Source organism: Suncus etruscus, chromosome 1 (assembly GCF_024139225.1).
Source record: "Suncus etruscus isolate mSunEtr1 chromosome 1, mSunEtr1.pri.cur, whole genome shotgun sequence".
Taxonomy (NCBI): Eukaryota; Metazoa; Chordata; class Mammalia; order Eulipotyphla; family Soricidae; genus Suncus; species Suncus etruscus.
The window spans coordinates 98,339,092-98,360,810 of NC_064848.1; the positions used below are offsets into that span (position 1 = coordinate 98,339,092).

General features: G+C 36.8%; 1 protein-coding gene across 3 annotated transcripts in view; it reads right to left on the reverse strand.

Annotated features, from left to right (window-relative positions):
- Window positions 1-21,719, reverse strand: part of CDK14 (cyclin dependent kinase 14) — a 733,148-nt gene that overhangs the window by 441,307 nt on the left and 270,122 nt on the right. For all 3 annotated transcript variants that reach the window (XM_049769012.1, XM_049769019.1, XM_049769022.1), the window contains exon 5: window positions 7,494-7,573. In XM_049769012.1, coding sequence (XP_049624969.1) covers window positions 7,494-7,573 — 80 coding nt within the window. The remainder of the gene's footprint in view (window positions 1-7,493; window positions 7,574-21,719) is intronic.

The following is a 21,719-nucleotide window of genomic DNA, read 5'->3' on the forward strand; positions in this document are numbered from 1 at the left end:
ATTTTTAATCTCTCTCTCCTTGACTTCGTTTTTTGTATATAGAAATGCTTCTGTCTTTTGTGTATTGACTTTGTATCCAGCCACTTTTCTGTACTGGTTAATTGTTTCTAGGAGTTTTACTGTGCACACTTTAGGGTTTTCAATGTATATCATCATATCGTCTGCAAATAGAGATAGTTTGAGTACCTCTTTCCCAATTTGGATGCCTTTGATTCCCTTCTCTTGTCGGATTGCTATTGCTAGGACTTCTAAGGTTATATTGAATAAGAGTGGAGAGAGGGGACAGCCTTGCCTAGTTCCTGACCTTAGTGGGAATGCTTCTAGTTTCTCACCATTAAGTATAATGTTGGCTGTAGGGTTTTCATAGATGGCTGTAACTATCTTGAGAAAGGTTTCTTCTAACCCTATTTTGCTGAGTGTTTTTAACATAAAAGGTTGTTGGATTTTGTAAAATGCCTTCTCTGCATCGATTGATATGATCATGTGGTTTTTGTCTTTCATGTTGTTGATATGATGTATAATGTTGATTGATTTGCATATGTTGAACCAACCTGGCATTCCTGGTATAAATCCCACTTGGTCATGATGTATGATCTTTTTGATGAAGTGCTGAATTCGGTTTGCTAAGATTTTGTTGAGTATCTTTGCAGCTATGTTCATTAGTGAGATTGGTCTATAGTTTTCTTTCTTGGTGGTGTCTTTGCCATCTTTGGGTATGAGTGTGATATTAGCCTCATAAAAGGAGTTGAAGAGGATTCCTTTATTTTCGATGGTTTGGAAGAGCCTATGTAAAAGTGGTAGTAAGTCTTCTCAGAATGTTTGATAGAATTCACCTGTAAATCCATCTGGGCCTGGACTTTTGTTCTTAGGGAGTTTCTTAATTACATCTTCAATTTCCTCTGAGGTGATTGGTCTGTTTAGGCTTTCTAGTTCTTTCTTTTCCAATCTCAAAAGATGGTATTTTTCCAAGAATTAGTCGATTTCTACTGGGTTTTCTAACCTAGCTGAGTATAGTTGTTCATAATATGATCTCATGATATGTTTTATTTCTTGGGGTTCTGTTGTAATCTCTCCCCTTTGATTTGTGATCCTACTGATTTGGATGTTTTCCCTCCTTTTTTTTGGTGAGTTTTTCCAGTGGTTTGGATATCTTGTTTATTTTTTCAAAAAGCCAACTCCTGGTCTCATTGATTTTTTTGTATTGTTTTCTTAGTTTCTATGTTGTTTATTTCTGCTCTGGTTTTTATTATTTCTTGCCTTCTGGTTGTGGTTGGATTTGTCTGCTGCTGTTGTTCCAATTCCTTGAGGTGACCCTTTAAACTGTTGATTTTGTCATTTTCCTGTTTCTTGATATAGGCCTGTATAGCTATGAGTTTCCCTCTAATTACTGCTTTTGCTGTGTCCCTTAAATTTGACAAGTTGTCTCTTCATTATCATTTGTCTCAAGGAATCTTTTTATTTCTTCCTTGAGTTGCTCTTTGATCCAGCTATTGTTGAGCAGCATGTTGTTTAATCTCCATTGCTTCTTCTTGACATCAATTTTGACCTCTGTTGCATAGTAATCTGATAGGGTGCTTCTAATGATCCTTACATTTGTGGTCTTATATAGGTTGGATTTGTGTCCTAAGAAATGGTCTATTCTGGAGAAGGTTCCATGTGGGCTTGAGAAAAATGTGTATTCTGCTTTCTGGGGATGGAGGGCCCTATATAAGTCTATTAGCCCTAGATCCTCTAATTTTTCATTTAGAGCTCTTATTTCTTTGCTACTTTTCTGTTTGGTGGATCTGTCCAGTGGTGATAGTGGAGTATTATCACATTTCCCTTCATGTGTTTCTCCAGGTTTGTGAGCAATTGCCTCACATATTTTTCTGGCTCTACATTAGGTGCACAGATATTAACCAGGGTTAGTACTTCTTGATTTAATGCTCCCCTGATCAGTAAGTAGTGATCATCTTTGTCTCTGATCACTTTCTTGAGGTTGAATCCAATTTGGTCTGATATAAGAATGGCTGTCCCTGCTCGTTTTTTTCCCCTCTTGGCCTGAATAATTACTTTCAATCCTTTTATTCTAAGCCTGTGTTTATCCTGTAGTTGTAGGTGTGTTTCTTGCAGAGAGCAGAAGTCCGGTTTATTTTTCCTAATCCAGTTCTCTACTATGTCTTTTTATTGGAGAGTTTAGTCCATTAACATTTAGGGAGATTATTGACAGAGATAACTGTTATGTAGTTTGTTGTGTAGGGTGGTTTTTGTTACAATAATGGGTTTGGATTGTGTAATTCATCTCTGAGAGGTCAGTTAGGATCGGCTTTGTTTGCACAAATAGTTCAAGTTCGTTCTTGTTTGTGAATGTTTTTAATCTCCTTCGCATATGAATATTAGTTTTGCTGGGTATTGGACCCTAGGTTGGAAATTTCTTTCATTCAGTAGTTTGAATATGTCATTCCACTGTCTTCTTGCTTGAATGATTTCAAATGGGATATCTGGTTTGATTCTTATGTCCCTTCCTTTGTACTTAAAGTTTTTTTTTCTCCCTTATTGCTTTAAGGAGTTCCTCTTTCTCTTTGTTTTTTGCCATTTGGATTACTATATGTCTTGGTGTTGGTTTATTAGGGACTCTCTTCACTTCCTGGATTTGCACTGAAGTTTCTTTCCAGAGGGTGGGAAAGTTCTCTGCTATTATTTCCTTGACTACTTGTTCTTCCCCTTTCCCTATTTCCTCCCCTTCTGGTATACCCACAATTCTTAGATTGTTTCTTTTGTCCTTGTTCATTAGATACTGGACTTTTCCTTCCAGTGCTTTGCCTTTTATTTCTTTGTTTCTTGGTCACTTTTTGTTTGCAGTTTTAATTCAAGTTCTTCAATGTGCTTCTCCAACTCTGTATTTCTGCTTGTAAGGCTTGTTACTTTGTCTTTTAATTCCTTCAAATCTTTTTGTATGGAATCTCTCATTTTCTATAACATTTCTTCTTTAATTTGGCTGATTTGTTCATCCGTAGGTTTCTTATACTTAATAGCTAGTGTTTCTTTCATTTCTTTTATCAATTCTTACATTTCCTTCTTCATGGCTGCTTTTAGGTCTCCTTCCCATGGATTTATGTGTTTTGTTGGACTTGGAAACCTGCTAGGGTTTTTCTCCGTATCTCCAGATATTAGGGTTCTCCTTGATTTACCCCTATTTCTTTAATTTTATTGGTGTGGTTTGGAGTGCTGTGCCTTCTAAATTCAGCCTGCTTTGGTACCCTGTGGTGTGGGGATGGGTCCCCTCCCTGAGCGTGGTTCTAGAGGGGGTTGTTGGTTGAGTTCATTGAGATTTGGCTCCCTCTGTGCTCTTTATGTGGCCTGATCTCTTGCTTTTCCCTTTTGTTATCAGCTAGTGAAGGTCCTCTCCTGGGCATGGATGGCGCTGTTGAGCCTAGCTCCTTCGCCCTCCCTCCCCTATCTGGAAGTCAGCCCTCCTTCTGTGGGTCTGGTCAATTTCCTTCTCCGTATTCCTGCCAGCCGGTGCAGTTCTGCTCCTGGCCACAATGGTTGAGAGCGCTATTGAGCCTAGGTCTATATCCTCCCTCCCCTCTCTGGAAGTCAATGGAGCTCCGCCTCTCCGAGACTCAGCAGAAGAAATTCCCGTAGTCAAACCCACCCAGTAACTGCCCTCAGCCCTTGGGGAGTCTCAGGTCCACTCTGGGGCTCAAGGGGGTAGGATGCTCTAGGTTAGCCAATAGTCCAGGTGGCAGGCCCAAGCTCACCCAGTCTATTGGTCCTAGCCTGTCCCAGCAGCGCAGAGTGAGTCAGGTGCAGGGTTCTCCTCACTGGGTCTGCACTCGAGTAGCTCAGGCTCAGGGGCACAAGGTGCAGCAACAAGAAGCCTGTCTCAGGCTCCCACATGGAGAGTGTGGAGGTGCCAGGAAAAGCACTCACCCGTGTGCTCTCCGCTCGGGCTTGGGGTCCCTAGGAGGGGCGCGGGGTGCAGCAGCGAGAAGCCTGTCTCAGGCTCCCATGTGGAGAGCATGGAGGTGCCGGGGAAAAGCCTCTACAAATCATTTTATCTCAGGTAAGCATATGAAAACATGATAATGGACAAAAGTAATTAGTTACACATGGGAAGGTGTAGATCAGTTGTTTAAAGTTATTATTTAATCTCAGAAAATAACATGAGAATCAATTGAGAAGAAAGAAAAGGCCCCTTTCCTGCCCCTAAAAGTCCTTAAGATTTTGAGGAACTGCCATAATACAAATGGAAAAAATCTCTCTACTTTGAAAGATCTGGCATAACAAAAGAGAACATTCAACTATATGCAATCTAAAATACTGAGTAAAAGAAAGTAGAAAAACTATTTTATATGTACATCACTAGTGTAATTTATGAGAACACCTTTTGCTAGATAGTAATGTTAGGATAAAACTAAAATGATATGGAAAGGAAGAGAGGAGTGAAAGTGAAAACAAAATAAACTTCTCAAAAGTAAGCATAAATCATATGATAATGGTAGGAAATAAATGAACCCAGTGACAGACTATATTTATCTTAATTATCTATTGCAGTAAATCATAGATATTTATCTTTTTGTATATCAGTGGAATGTAGCTATGATTTCTTCAATGCAAAGATAAATTGAACTCTCATGTCAAGATAATTTGTACTTTTGAAAATATAATAAAAATACAGCAATTCATTCAAAAAGTCCTAAAACTGAAAGGCCTCCATAATAAAGAGCATTTTATTTTAAGTAGAAAAATAACAACTCTTCAGAAGTACTGTACCCACCCCCCCAAAAAAGGGAAGAATTTTACTTCATGAAACTTGAATGCTTAAGAGAGAGATGATACAAAGTTTAAGCACTTGCCTTGCATGTGACTGAATAGCTTGCTCTCTGGCACTGCAAATAATCCCTGAGCACATCAATAATGATCTTTTAGCATGGAACTGGAGGAAATGCTGAGTACTGCCAAAGATGGCCCACATAACTCTCCCTGTAGTCCCCCCAAAATAAAAAAAAACTTGAAATTTTATATTTCTAGTTTTCACAGTGAATAAAGCATTCATATCTAAGATACATAAAGCACTCTTGAAGTTGAGAAGAAAAAAAATGCACAGTCCAGACTATGAGGAATAAAGATAGAAATTTTCTCAAAGAGGATATAAAGATAGCCAACAAGTTCATGAAAACATGTCTCCATCACTCATTATCAGAGAAATAAAAATTAAAAAATAGTGCGACATCATACACATCAGCAAGAGTTCTTTATATGAACGGGACTAGATAGAGTAAGTACTGGTAGGTATCTGGTGGAAAATAAATTCTAATGCATAGCTGAGGTAACTGTTGCATATCTCAGCCTCTCTTCCACACATTAAAAATAAAACTTTCATATGATGCTGCAATCTACTCTTAGAACTTTGTCCCAAGAACATAAAAATATTAATCTGAAAAGACATATGTATACCTATATTAATTATTAATTGCAGCACTATATACAATAACCAAGTACTGGAAACAATCCATATGTCCATCAATAGATGAGTAGATAAATAAAATGCAATCTATATGTACGTATGTATGTATGTACACATATATACACATACATACACACAATGAAATACTATTAGCTAGGGAAAAGATTATTTTTGCAGTATGCTGTAATGTGGATAAAACTGGAGTGTGTCCAGGTTGACAGAAGTGTGTCATGAAATAAAAGATAAATACCAAATAATCTAATTCATATACAAAACATAAAACAATAAAGAAAGGTATTAGATAACTCCCAAGGAAAACAAACCCTGAGGCAGGATCCAATAAAACTGAGAACTGAGATGACGTAGGTAGATGGAAAATGGTAAAGTGATTTTGAAATAATAATGGAGGGATTGACAAATATAAAATAACCACTTCACTCCTATCACACCTCATCTTAAAAAATTCAATATATTGTAATGAAATGCAATTTATCCATAATTATAAGAGTTAAATTAAAAACCTAAATTTAACACAAAGATAAGAAAGCTAAGTAAATTATATAAAGCTATCTCACTAACTACATAGTGCTCTTTTAAAGAAAAGGGTTGACAGACGCATGGCATTTGACATTTTGCTAATATTATTTGAAGGCTTAAAATGCTTTGAATCTCAAGCATGTTTTCTTTTTTTTTTCTTTTTTATCTTTTTCTCAAGCATGTTTTCTACCATAATTCTGATTCTGAGTTTGTAGACTGAAAAATATTGTTTAAATTGGTGTTCTGAAAAATGACTATATTTTGAGTCAGCGTGTTAGCATACCAGGCAGAGCCTTTCTTACATGACATGGGTTCAATCTCAGGCACTCCATATGTTCCCTAAATCCTCCAAGAGTAATCCTTAAGCACAGTTTCAGGATTAAATCCTGAGCATTGCTGTGTGGTTCTCTCTCTCAAATAACAAAAAAAAGGACTCTATTTCTTTTTGTTTGTTTCTTCTTGGACCACAACAGGCAGTGCTTAGGGTTTAATCCTAGTTCCTTGCTCAGGGTTTACTCTTGGTATGCTTGTGGAAACATGTGGGGTGCTGAAGAGCAAACCTAGGTGGGTTGTATGTAAGGCAAATGCCATGCCCAGTGTATTATCACTGTAAACTCTTATCCCTAAAATGAGTATACTGTTTTTTTTTGGTTTTTGGATTTTGGGCCACACCTGGCATGCTCAGGGGTTACTCCTGGCTCTGCACTCAGATATCACCCCTGGCAGACCCGAGGCCCAAATGGAACGCTGGGGATCAAACCTGTCTCCGTCCAGGTTTGACCATGTACAGGGCAAACACACTTCTGCTGTGCTATCATTCCGGCCCCAAATGACTATACTTCTTAAGAAATTTTTGTAGAATTACAAAATGAAAAAATAAGGGTCCAGAAAGAAAGATAACACAGTGTGGAGGGATTGTATTGGCTTGCACATGTCTGATGAAATTCAATCACTAGCACCACATAAAGTCAATCCCCTGAGTCTACCAGGAGTGATTTCTGAGCTCAGAACTAGAATAAAGCCTGCGCACTGCTGGATGTGGCCCAGATATTAAATACACACACATAAACATACACATACACCATTATAACTGTAGTATAATTTTAAAAGCAAAATTAATAGATTAATTAATTTAGAAGAGAGAAAATATAATGACTATAAGTACTACTGTCCTCTCCCCTTTCAAAGATTTTTCCTTAAAAGACATGAGTATAGTTATGATACACTAGCATGTACTTTTATAAGACACTATGATACATAATGTATGTTAATACATTAGTAACTAGTGATAGCTTTTACTAAAAAACTGAAAGTTTTTCCCCACATTAAGTATTCAGCATGTTGTTCTTATTTTCACACATGATTTCATATACTGCATTTGTATTTCAGTTTGCATGTTTCACAGTCCTATAATTTTTAAAACTAAGCATATTCAGAGATGTTTAATATTTAAGCAGGCTTAAACATCACCCAAAGTTAAAGATAACAAGAGAAAAATGCCTACCTTCCCTGATAGCTGTAAAAGGTGTACCTTCTTCTTCTTGCAGCCTGATCACTTTCAAGGCTACCAACTTCCCATTTACCCTTGGAGAAATGAAAGAAAAAATGCAAAGCAGTGAAAATATGTTACCATATATCTCAAATTGTCCTTATTGTAATTTACATTCATGCATTTTGAATCGAAATGTCAGTGATTCATGCTCTACAACATTAATTTCACTAAGTCTGAGATTTCTATATCATCCTCTATATTATCGTCATAAAAAATCACACTTTATTATTCAGATGCTAAATATTCACACTTGTAAAATCCAAAATTTAAATGAAGTTTTCTGTGATCCATTTTGTTTCTTCCTGAATAAATCTATGATTTAACAAAATCACCATGCTTAACCACTCATTCTAAGTTTAAATATCAAGCAGTCAAAATAACTGTCTTCCTTTCTTTATTTCTCCAGTAATTCGTTTTCTGTTTCTTTTGCTGAACTGTTTTCACAATCAGGCTGAGAACATTCATCCCCAAGGATAACAATTTGACACCTAATCTTCTTTCTTTTTCTCTGTCTCAACAATACAACATCTTTGTGTCATTTGTTTTTAACATTTCATCTGGATATATCTCATGCAGCACATTATAAAAATAAGTCATGAAATTTTACTATTACATTACACAAGACCTATACCAAACAGATGGTTCTCCCAGATACATTCTAAATGTGTATCCTTTCTAATTAAAAGTAAGATTGCTCCAGGCAGATAACTTTTTATCCAATAAATTTGTCAACAAACATGTGACTACACAAATCTTCTAGGATGCTGCTCTTTCTTTTTATTTATTTATTTATTTACTTATTTGTTTATTTATTTATTTAGGTTTTGGGGCCACACCTGGTGATGCTCAGGGGTTACTTCTGGCTATGCACTCAGAAATTGCTCCTGGCTTGGGGGACCGTATGGGATGCCGGGGATCCAACTGTGGTTCATTCTAGACTAGTGTGCGCAAGGCAGAGGCTTTATGCCCTGTGCCACCGCTCTGGCCCCTACTTTCAACTTTTACTAGTTCTATCAGCATATTTCATTAATTACAATAAGTAAAATAAGCACATATGAATATGTAAATGAGGGCCCAGAGAGATAGCACAGTGGCGTTTGCCTTGCAAGCAGCTGATCAGGACCAAAGGTGGTTGATTCGAATCCCGGTGTCCCATATGGTCCCCCGTGCCTGCCAGGAGCTATTTCTGAGCAGACAGCCAGGAGTAACCCCTGAGCATCGCCGGATGTGGCCCAAAAACCAAAAAAAAAAATGTAAATGAGTTACTTGCAAGATATGCCTTGGATAAGGCCAATACCAATTCAATATTCAGCACCACATGATCCCCTGAGTACCTCCAAGAGGCCCAGGAAATTTCTTACTAGAGCATCTAACTACATTCTCAAGTTCTCACATTGAACCATAGCATTCTCAACATTTCTTAAAAGCATCCCTAATAACACCACCACCTGCCAAATTATCCAATACAAACTTCCCATGAAAGCTGACAAGAGATCCTATAACACACTTTACCTACTCTGGTATCAATCATAGGTTTTGCCAGTCTCACAGGTCAGAAATGATTGTTTGATTGTAATCTAAATTACAACAGGATCCAAAAAAATAGTACAGCTAGTAGGGATCTGTCTTGCATGTGGCTGACCATGGTTTGATCCCTGGTGTTCCTTATGTTCCCCCATGCACCACCAGGAATAATTCTTGAGTACAGAGCCAGGGGTAATACTTAATATCACCAGGTGTAGCCAAAAACAACAACAAAATACAATTAAAGATATCTTTAGATTTAAGAATTTATCAAAGAAGAATTGGTAGCCCAGAGAACTCAGTGCCTGAATCTCAAATAACAAAGTTAAATGTTTCTTTTTTTAAAACTTGTATGCAAATGTATCCATTTTGTCTTTTAAAAGATACTGTAACTTGGGGATGGAGCGGTAGGGCATTTGCGTTGAACATGGCTGACCTAGGACAGACCATGGTTCAATTCCTAAGTGTCCCATATGGTCCCCAAGCCAGGAGCAATTTCTGAGCGCATAGCCAGGAGTAACCCTTGAGCATCACCGGTGTGGATCCCCCCAAAAAATACTGTTACCAGACATGCATATCTCTAAAAGCCAATGAGTTTAATATAGCCCAATCAACCTAGTAACATTCTTTATTAAAATGATTGCTGAAATACATTATAAGCTTACAGAAATTGAATATTAGTGCCCAATTCAAAGACTATAAAGTGTCATTTCCTCATTAGGTTTCTTTTTTCCTTGTGCTTCAACAGGGAGAACAGATCTGCTTCTTTCCTGCTCTGAGCACCAGCTATACAGGTGCAGGCAAAAATTAATATGCACATAGAGTTTATCTGAAGACTCTACCTTGTACTCTTCATCTTTTACAACTAAGAGAGGCCTCTGACAGAACTTGCGGCTGTGAGGCAGTCAGCACTAACATCTGTACAGATTCGCTCCAGCTTATCACTAGCTCCCTGAGGAGGTAGTAACTGATTCAAGGAACTGCTTGGAATTTTCCCCTCATTTACATATATTTCCGCTCAACACATACACACACACACACACGCACACACACACACACACACACACACACACAATTTCATTTCTTCTCATAAACCTTTTGTATTTTCCCTGTAGTTATTCACATATGTGTAACAGGAAGTGAAGTCTGTAGTATGGGCAATTCAGGTTTTTTGATTATATTCTTAAACAGTAAAATACTCAAACAGTAAAATTGTTGTGTTAATGTGCTCTGTGGAATAATATGGATTTCTTTTTGATAAAAAAACATGTATATGTTTTGTGATAAAAGAACAGAACAAACTTCCAGGTATTCTGTTTCTGAACATGCTTCTGCATAAATTGAACCTCTACCTATGATCATATTACAATTAATACCTAGAGTTTAATTTAAGTAACCACAATAAATAAATTGATATTAAAAGTGCTATATCATGTGAAAATGAAGATGTACTTAAAATTCATACCAGAATAAAAGTATCAGGAGCAAAAGAAATTTTCTGTTTTTCTATTTGTTTCCACTGTGTAAAATTACCTGGCATAGAGTCATATATCAAAAGATCTTACTGAATGAATATTATAATGTTAATAGACTAACATTTCCTCCCTTAAAATTGAAAATTAATTCAAGAATATATCATAAAATTTATTTTCAAAAACTTCAGAGAAATCAAAATTTTCATATTTGTCTTAAATGTCTATTTTCTTTGCTCAAATTACAAATTCAATTTAGAACTGCATTGAAAAAATTTCATTTCCTAAAAATGTTACAATTTGAGAGACTAAAGAGATAGTACAGTATAGGGCATTTTTCTTATACACAGCCAACCCAGGTTTGATCCCTAGCAACCTCTATAGTTTCCCAGAATAGCCAGGAGCAATTCCCTGAGCACAAAGTGAGGAGTAAGTGCTGACTTACTGGGTCATCAATGTGTATAGCTAAAAAACAAAACAAAATTATATGTTTGCCTTGTTGAACTTAAATGATATTACACCTTAGCCTTTTCATGTGCAGAATGATATATGTGTGTATTTTATTCATTTTGATATTCAAAATCTGTACTTTATGCATCCAGATTTAGAATACAGCAGTCTATATTTTCTGCTGAGCCCTGATAAAAGAGATTCCTGAGTGCAAAGCCAGGTGAAAGCCCTGAGCACAGCCAGGTAGGTGTAGCCCCCAGCTCCCAAAATTAAGTTTCTTAGAATTGATAAAATAATTTTTTAACCATTTTGTACCCACCAGACATACTTCTAAACAAACAATACTCTTTTATACTCTGCCCCCAGACCACTAATCAGCATCCTCCTCTTGTTCCTCAATGCTTCAATTATTTCCCATTAAGAATCTTAGTATAGGAGCCAGAAAGATAGCATGGAGGTAAGGTGTTGGCCTTGCATGCAGAAGGATGTTGGTTCAAATCCAGACATCCCATATGGTCCTCTGAGCCTGCCAGGAGTGATTTTTGAGTGTAGAGCCAGGAGTAAACCCTGATCACTGTTGGGTGTGACCCAAAAACCAAAAAAAAAAAAAAAAAAAGAAGAAGAATCTTAGTATAAATTTGCTTTTTTTGTTGTGTTTTTTTTTATTTGGGGGGGTGGGACAGACATCATGTGATGCTCAGGGATTACTTCTGGCTATGCACTAAGAAATTGCTCCTGAAGGAGATTGAGGTGACCTGTCACCTTTGTATGTTTCTCTTATCTTCTCTTCTGTCTCCTGAAATTCTCCTGAGAAGGCCAACAACGGCCCAGCAAAAACTGTCTCCTAAAGGCACCCAAGCAGAAAGGCCAACTGAGTGAAAATCAGCTACCAGAGGCACCAGCAGAAAAGTACCTCCTTTGTGAAGGAACATGGTAGGGGTCTGCCCCTGCTTTGAGATTAGCAACTGGGAGAGACTGAGGGGACCTGTCGCCTTTGCTTCTTTCTCTTCACTTCTCTGCTGTCTCCTGAAACTCTCCTGAGAAAGCCAAGAAGGGCCCAGAAAAAACTCTCTCCTAGAGGATCTGCTTTGCTTTGGAGCCATGTGCACTTTCTAAATAATAAGCCCAACCATAACAAGCAGAAAAAATCACCCTACAAGCATAACAATGGGAAAAACTCGCAGGCAAACACCATGCACAGAGAATGAAGAAGAAAGTTCTGATGACCCCAAAAAGTACCAACTATCTGATTAATCTCTCAGATAAGGAATTTAGAATAGAAATATGTAGGATCCGCATGGAAATCAAAGAAAACATAGCTCTAGATGAACAGAACACAAGATAGAAATCAGAAAAATCCAAACAGAAATAACAGATTTAAAAAACATGGTTGCTGAAATAAAAACCTTAATGACAAACCTCTCCAACAGGGTAAAAGCAGCTAAAGACAGATTCAGTGAACTGGAAGATGAACTACAGAACGACTCCATACAGCAGAAGAGATTGGAAAAGAACCTTAAGGCAAACAATAATAAATGGAAAAAGTACTCAAAGAATGTGAAATAGAAGTTTTTGATAAACTCAACAGAAAAAAAATCAGAATCATTGAGTCCCAGAGACCTAGGACGGGGATACTCAGGAAGAATCAAGAGTCAAAGACATCATTACAAAGAAACTCCCAGAGTTAAAGACTACATACAACCAAATCCTGCATACCTGAAGACTACCAGCTAAAAGAGATTCAAAGAAAAACACCCCATGGGGCCGGGCGGTGGCGCTAAAGGTAAGGTGCCTGCCTTGCCTGTGCTAGCCTTGGATGGACCTCGGTTCGATCCCCCGGTGTCCCATATGGTCCCCCAAGCCAGAAGCAACTTCTGAGCCCATAGCCAGAAGTAACCCCTGAGCATTACCGGGTGTGGCCCAAAAACAAAAACAAAACAAAACAAAAAAAAAAAGCACCCCAAGACAGATCCCAGTTACAATGGCAAATATTATCCTCAATGAAGAAAAACTAAAAGCCTTTCCTATAATTCTGGTACAAGACAAGGCTGTCCTCTCTCACCACTGCTATTCAAGATAGTACTGGAAGTACTTGCTATAGCGATTAAACAAAAAAATGGTTATCAAGGGCATCCAGATATGAAAGGAAGAAGTCAAGCTCTCAATGTTTGCAGATGACATGATACTCTTCTTAGAAAACCCTAAAGACTCTACCAAAAAGCATCTAGACAAAATAAATTCACATAGCAATGTGGCAGGCTACAAATTTAACATGCAAAAATCAATGGCTTTTCTATACATCAATAGTAATAAGGCAGAAATGGACATTAAGAAAATAACCCCATTCACAATAGTGCCACACAAACTCAAATATCTTGGAATCAACTTGACTAAAAATGTGAATGACCTATACAAAGAAAACTATAAAACTCTGCTCCACGAAATAAGAAAGGACACGCAGAAATGGAAACAATTACACTGCTCACGGATTGGCAGGATTAACATCATTAGAATGGCAATACCCCCAAAGCACTGTACAGATTTAATGTGATACCTCTAAAGATAACCATGATATAGTTCAAAGAAGTGGATAAAACACTTCTGAAATTCATTTGGAACCGAAACACCCTCAAAGAGATAAAGCAATCCTTGGTAAAGGAATATGGGAGGCATTACTTTCCCTAATTTTAAACTGTATTAAAAAGCAATAGTTATCAAAACAGCATGGTATTGGAATACAGACAGACCCTCAGATCAATGGAACAGGCTTGAGTGCTCAAAGAATTTTCCCAGACATACAATCACCTAATTTTTTATAAAGGAGCAAGAAATCCTAAATGGGGCAAGGAAAACCTCTTCAACAAGTGGTGTTGGCATAATTGGCTAGCCACTTTCAAAAAGTGAACTCAAACTCCCAGCTAACACCATGTACAAAGGTCAAATCCAAATGGATTAAAGTCCTTGATATCAGACCTGAAACCATAAGGTATATAGAACAACATGTAGGTAAAACACTCCTTGACATTGAGACTAAGGCATTTTTTAAGGAGAAAACAGCACTCTCCAAGCAAGTGGAAGCAGAGAAAAACAGAATGGAATATATTAAGCTGAGAAGCTTCTGCATCTCAAAGGAAATAGTGCCAGAATACAAGAGCCACCCACTGAGTGAAAGAAACTATTCACGTAATACCTATCAGATAAGGGGCTTATAGCCAAAATATACAAGGCACTGAGGGAACTTTACAGGGAAAAACATCTAATCTCATCAAAAAATGGGGATAAGAAATGAACAGACACTTTGTCAAAGAAGAAATACAAATGGCCAAAGGGCACATGAAAAAATGCACCACATCACTATTCATCGAGGAGATGCAAATCAACTCTGAGGTACCATCTCATGCCACAGAGATTGGTGCACATCACAAAGAATGAGAACAATCAGTGCTGGCGGGGATGTGGAAAGTAACTCGTATTCACTGCTGGTGGGAATACCATCTAGTCCAACTTTAAGGAAAGAAATATGGAGATTCCTCCAAAAGCTGGAAATTAAGCTCCCATTTGATCTAGCTATACCACTCTTAGGGATATACCCTAAGAACACAAAAATACAATACAATTCAAAAACTCCCTTCCTCACACCCATATTCATTGCAGTGCTATTTATAATAAGCAGACTCTGGAAACAACCAAGATGCCCTTCAACAGATGAATGACTAAAGAAACTGTGGTACATATACACAATGGAATAATTTGCAGCCATCAGGAGAGATGAAGTCATAAAATTTTCCTATACATGGATGTACATGGAATCTATTATGCTGAGTGACATAAGTCAGAGGGAGAGAGACAGAATAGTCTCACTCATTTATGAGTTTTAAGAAAATAAAAGACATTCTTGCAATAATTTTCAGAGACAAAAGAAAGGAGGGCTGAAAGGTCCAACTCACGACATGAGCTCACCACAAAGAATGATGAGTGCAGTTAGAGAAATAACTACATTGAGAACTATCATAGCAATGTGAATGAATAAGGGAAGTAAAAAGCCTGTCTACAGTACAGGCAGGGGTGGGGTGGGAAGAAGGGAGATTTGGGGCATTGGTGATGGGAATGTTGCACTGGTAATTGGGGGTGTTCTTTACATGACTGAAATCCAACTACAATCATATTTGTAATCAAGGCGTTTAAATAAAGATATTAATTTAAAAAAAGATATTTTTGCAATAATTCTCAAAGACAAAAGAGAGAAGGGCTGGAATGTCCTGCTCATGACATAAATCTCACCACAAAGAGTGATGAGTGCTGTTAGAAAAATAACTGCATTGGGGCTGGCGAGGTGGCACTAGAGGTAAGGTGTCTGCCTTGCAAGCACTAACCAAGGAAGGACCGCGGTTTGATCCCCCGGTGTCCCGTATGGTCCCGCCCCCAAGCCAGGGACAATTTCTGAGCACCAAGCACCCCTAAGCATCAAACGGGTGTGGCCTAAAAAACCTAAAAAACAGAAAGAAAAATAAATACATTGAGAACTATCATTACATGTGAATGAATGCGAGAAGTAGAAAGCTTGTCTAAAGTACAGGCGGGGGTAGGGTAGAGTGGAGGAAGATCTGGGACATTGGTGATGGGAATGTTGCCCTGGTAAAGGGGGGTGTTCTTTATATGACTGAAATCCAACTACAATCATATTTGTAATCAAGGTGTTTAAATAAATATATTAATAAAAATAGAATTATAAACTGAAGAGGTTGGGGAAAAAGTTGTGAGAGAGAAGGAATTATGATATAATGGTGGAAGGATCTTTAAATAGTCACGGAGAGATTGGTTCAGTAGTTCTCAACAATAAAATGACTGCAACAGTCTCATAAACATACCTTATTTAAAAAAATGAAATTGCTCCTGGTTTTGAGGGCACAAATGGGATGCTAGGGATCAAACCCAGGTCTGTCCTGATTCAGTCTTGAGCAAGGCAAATGCCCTACCACTGTGCTATCACTCTGGGCCATCAAATTACTTTTTAATCTTAGTCAATGCACCTTTCTTACTTAGTTTTTTACTTCATATATATCAATGTTTCTTAATTAGTGGGGCGTGCCCCCCAGTGGGGGCATGAGGCTTCGTAAAGGGGGGCGTGTTTGACCTCAGCAAAAAACCCTGTGTTTATGTGTCTGTATGTCTCTGGAGCTGAGAGTTGCTATGTCCTGCTTCTAACCCCGCTTCAAAAAGCTATGCATTGCAAAACATGCTCATTGTAGTCATTAATTCAGACATCACATCTAATTAAAAAATCAGCTCAAATTATTTTATATATTTTTGTTTTGCAGGTTACAGTTTTTTAAAATAAATATATGTTTTACAGTCACGTGGGGGCAGGAAAAATGTTTTCTTCTTCCTAGGGGAGCATGACAGAAAATAATTGAGAAGCACTGATGTATATACTCAACAACTCCTGATCCCTCAATTCAAATACCAAGTTAAAATTAAGTCACTAGCTCCACTTTTAGGGAGTGAGACAACCCACATTGAATAAAGGGCATCACAGAAGTTTTAATATGCCATTGCTGCATATAGCAAAATACTTAAAATTCTAAATTATTTTCAATTAAATGGCAGTTTTTAAACTATACAAAGAATATTCATAATAAAATATAAAAATAAATAATTATCTCATAGATTTAATTTATTTTTATTAAAGATTTAAATATATGCTCCAAGCATTATTTGAATTCTCTAGAATAATTACAAAATTCAAATTGAATCAATAAATTAGAGCTGTTTACAGAAAAACATAGAAGATTTCTCTCATCTTATTAATTAAATAAAGAGCTAATGAATTGAGGTAATCAGGCTTGATTGGTAATAGAAAGACATTAATTCAGGTAAAAACATGGTAAAAATGTTTTAAACTGTATCTCTATTAGATAAGAATATTCACTTGGCAGTACTGTCAGATGTGCCTCCAACTCTTCTAAGCTGTAAAGCTGTAACGGAAGCCATCTTCTATTCAGATATCATTCACAATTCTCTAATTCTTCCAGTACTGCCAATCCCAATTTGGCCTCAGTATTAAGACTCACTTCTGGCCCCGAATCAGTAATTTTACTCACTCCTTTTTTCTGCCCAAGCTAAGGAGCAGAGCCACGAAGGATACTCTGGAGCACGCTGCCTTCCCTTCACAAGAGAGACAGGGACAGTGGGTGTTCCCCTCAGAGTCAGGCTGAATGATTCTAATCACAAATGCAAATCTTTGCCAAAATGTCCACAGTACTGCGTGTTTTGTACATGGTATTTGTAAGATTCTCTTGTGAGACTAAAGCAAGATATCTAGGTGTTTTCAATAAGAAGAATCATATTAATTTTCAGACATTTATCTGCTCATTGAGCAAGTTATGAAGCCTATAAAAAAATTGTCCCACTTAGCTCAGGATAAATATTCCAAGTTTAAAAGATGATGTGCAAAGAGAATTTCCTTATGGACAAGTAATTCTCCAAGGAAAGACTAAAAGTTTTTCATTCTATTTGTTACCTCATAACAATAAGATAATTTAGTATAATGAAACAAAATCACAAACATTATCTAGGTCATCTTTGAAAATAGTATCTATATGCTAACACCTAGAAGGAATTATGCCTAGAGAATAAAAAGGAAATTAAGGAAATATAACTAAAAGAAATTTAATATGCTCTAGGAAATTTAATATATTATGCCTCTCTCTTCCATTATGATTCTGTCTCATGAGAAACTTCTAAGGAATATAATACTACAGAAAAATGCAATGCTTCTGGTTCTTTACTATACTGGTAGAATCAAAATCAAGAAAGGCAGATAATTCTGAGAAAGTGACAGAGGTAAACTGGATTATATACCAAGGGAAATATTTTTGAATAAATTAATAAATTTATGGTGAAGTCATTAAATGTATTTTAAAGGTATTCCTAACCATGCTTTCTGTATTAACTCCCTCTTAAGGCACTAATTGAAGTGCTTATTATATTTTCTACATAGATACTTTAAGTATTGAAAAACAATATCCATGACTTTGCTCTCCATTCAAATTTTTTTTCAAGTGTAAATGAAAAGCATATTAATACTATTTAGATTTTAATATTCTTTGAGACTTTTATTATTTTACTTCATTTTTGGTTTTTATTTGGTTTAGTTTGGAGCTACACTCAGCAATGCTCTGGGGTTCCTCCTGGTCTGAGCTCAGGAATTACTCCTGATGGAACTTAAGGAATATATGAAATGCTGGGGATCAAACCCAGGTTGGCTATATGCAAAGCATGCATTACCAAACGTACATATAGTGCTATGCATACCATTATATTCTCTCTTGCCCCACCTTTGCTATTCTTAAATATTCTTAGTCCTATTATACTTTAAACCAGGAGAGTAAATTAAAATTTCAAAATAAATTGACAGCAATCACACCCTGTCTAATTTTTGTTTTTTTGGTTTTTTTTTTGTTTTGTTTTTTTTTGGTTTTTGGGCCACACCCGGTAACGCTCAGGGGTTACTCCTGGCTATGCGCTCAGAAGTCGCTCCTGGCTTGGGGGACCATATGGGACGCCGGGGGATGTTACCGCGGTCCGTCTCCTAGGCTAGCGCAGGTAAGGCAGGCACCTTACCTCCAGCGCCACCGCCCGGCCCACCCTGTCTAATTTTTATCAAAATGAGTAAGATAAATAAATAGTTGCTATTTCTGCTTAGTTAATGTTTAAAATAAAATCCAGGGCTAGAGAGACATCTTAACAGGTTTTAGTACATGCTTTGCATGCATGATGCTCAGATTCTATCCAAACACATGATCTCCTGAACACCACCAGGGCTAACCTCTAAATAGTCAGTAGCTCCCAAGCACCACATACCACTTGTTCCAGTCGCCAAATATATATATATATAAACTAAACTCCAAATATTAATAAGAGTAAAATATAATGGAAATTTATCAGCAGGTGCCTAAAAATGTCAAAAATCTAAATATGTAATGCAAAACAAATGCAGTATATTTAATCACCACCTATGAAAAAATAAACTGATATTATAGCACAAGTCATCATGTTCAATGTTTATGCAAATGTACCAGCTCATAATACATAAAATTAAAACCAATAGACAAATCATCTTTGAGAAATAAAAGAGAACTACTTACATATACACAGAATTAAAGCAGCCAACCTTGCATATTTCCAAAAAAGAAAATCAGGAAAAATGAGAATTTGAGAAACATACAATTTGAAGCAAACCCAAACAAAAGGACCTTTGCCAGTTTGTTTCTTTATCTTTGAACTCTCCCTGCCTGGAACAAATTTATTCCTCAAGAGTTCCATAGTTTTCAAACTCCCCTGTAACCTCCTCTCCCAAATTATTTTGTTCTTATGATGAACCAAAATTTTCTCCTTACAAGTTTATTTTATGATTCAATAATGAAGATTTAACTAAACACTCCTATGCAAAGACACTTAAGTTTAATATTTAACACCTCTTTCAACAAATACTAATTGATAGACGATGAGCCTGGGCTTGTGATAAAAAATAAACAATACGTGCACATACATATACACATACTTATGAGAAGACAGCCTTATCAAGAATACAGACATAAATGGGTAACAACAAAAAGGCTGAGACATCTCAAAAAAAGTCAGGAAGTCACAATTATCCGAGATAAAACAGTTACTAACAATACATTAGCAAATAAAACCTGTGACTGAGGGGGGCCTTAAAATGGTTTATTAGTAAAACAAATAAAAACATCATAATGCCTGTTAAAATTATGTAGAATGTACCATCTCATTTGTTTAGAAGTTGATAAAAGAGTAAAGCTATAGCTTTATTATTAAGCACTAATCTTCCCTTACAAATACTTCCAAAGTTACTAGTAATTCAGAAAAAACGCATGTTTGTATATGAAAGTTTCTATATGAGTTCAGTACATGCAGTAAATAATATACCGAATTTTCCGGCATATAAGACAACCCCCTAATTTTGCAGGTAAAATATAGGTTTCAGCCTATATTCGCTGTATCAGACAGAACGTTTCTGTGCTGCATGTGCTGCATGTGTTCCTGTGCTCATGTACCACAGTGAGCCAATCACAACAAGAAAGGTTCAAAGGTTATACTGTAATAGACTTCCTCTGACTCTGGCCAATCTGAGCAGGCTTTTTACAGTGTAGATTTGGGTCCAGAACATTGTCTAATTTGTATGCATAAAAAGCCTGCTTGGATTGGCTGAGTTAGAGAGGCGGTCCAAGCAGCCTTGCAGTGATTGGTCCCTTATCATAGGCACCTTTTCTGGCAATTCCCTGGTGGCATCAATTAATCTCCCCCACTACACGAACCAAACAACACCCCATCCTGGACCCTAGCACTGAACCACCAACATGGTTAGCTGGGTTTTGCCAGAAGTGGCCCCCAGATCTCCTGAGTACTGTTTGGGAGCCGCCAAGAAAGAGATTTGGAAACTCTGCGGCCTGATTTTTTTTTGTTTCGGCATATAAGACAACACCCGATTTTCTCAGTTGACTTTCTTTTGTTTCAAAAGTCGTCTTATACGCTGGAAAATACAGTACCATGAATATCAGCATTCTGCTAATCAGTGAGTTAATGGCTGCTAATGATCACAAAAAAGAGACTTCTACATTGTATGCACCTCCTGATCAGTGTGTTCTGATCCTTATGAAATAAACACCTTGAATGTGACTAATTCTAAATTTGAAACTTATTGGGGGGTGTAGAGTAATGCGTTATATAACACCATTTAAAAAAATCCAGGTTACGAAAACACAAGTATAATATTTTGTTCCTTTGACAATTTTCAAATTCAAAGCAAGGGTATGGGAGTAGAATGGAAGGTCACAGGTAAAAAAGAAAGATATTAATTAGTAGTTATTGATTTTATTAAATGGACCCTATTTCCATGAAGTGAATCTACACTGGATTTATACCATTACATATTTTACTTGAGATAGAGAAATTGTGGTTATATGTTTTTAAGTGGTACCCTTCACATAGTGTTCGATCTTCATTGAGGACCTGTGATTATAATGCATTCGTAATACTTTCATGCATACAATGTTCCAACACCAGGTCCACCACAAAGTGCCTGGTTCTTCCACCAATGCCAGGTCCACTCCTACTCACTTCCTGCATTCCCTCTTTAGTTAGCCCAGTTATAGACAAACTTGCAGGTTCTGTTGTTTTTGGCCATTTGTTACTCCTTGACTATGTTTCTTCATATCCCACATATGAGACTATTCATTTTTATCTGTCCCTCTCCTTCTGACTGACTTCACTCAGCATGGTACCTTCCAGTCCATGAAGGTGGTGGCAAACTACATTATTTATTTTTTTTCATAGCTGAAAAATAATCCATTGTGAAGAATAAGTGCACTATGAAGTAACAGAGCTTCCAATTTGTTTCAATAGAATTGGGAGTAAAACATATAACAATAAATATAAATGAAATTCAGACATAAGTTGAAAAAATTTGAAGGTGGGTGTTGGTTTCAAGAAAGTTTATTCTAACTGTTCTCTACTGATTCAGAAGAATTAGGAGTAAAACATATAGCAATGAATATAGATAAAACTAAAACTAAGTTGCAAATAATTGAAGCTGGATGATGGTTTCAAGAAAGTTTATTATAAATATGTTCTCTACTAATTCTCCATAATAATTCCCTTAACATTTCTAATTTTTAAAAAAATATTTTTTTAAAACACACTCATTATGAAT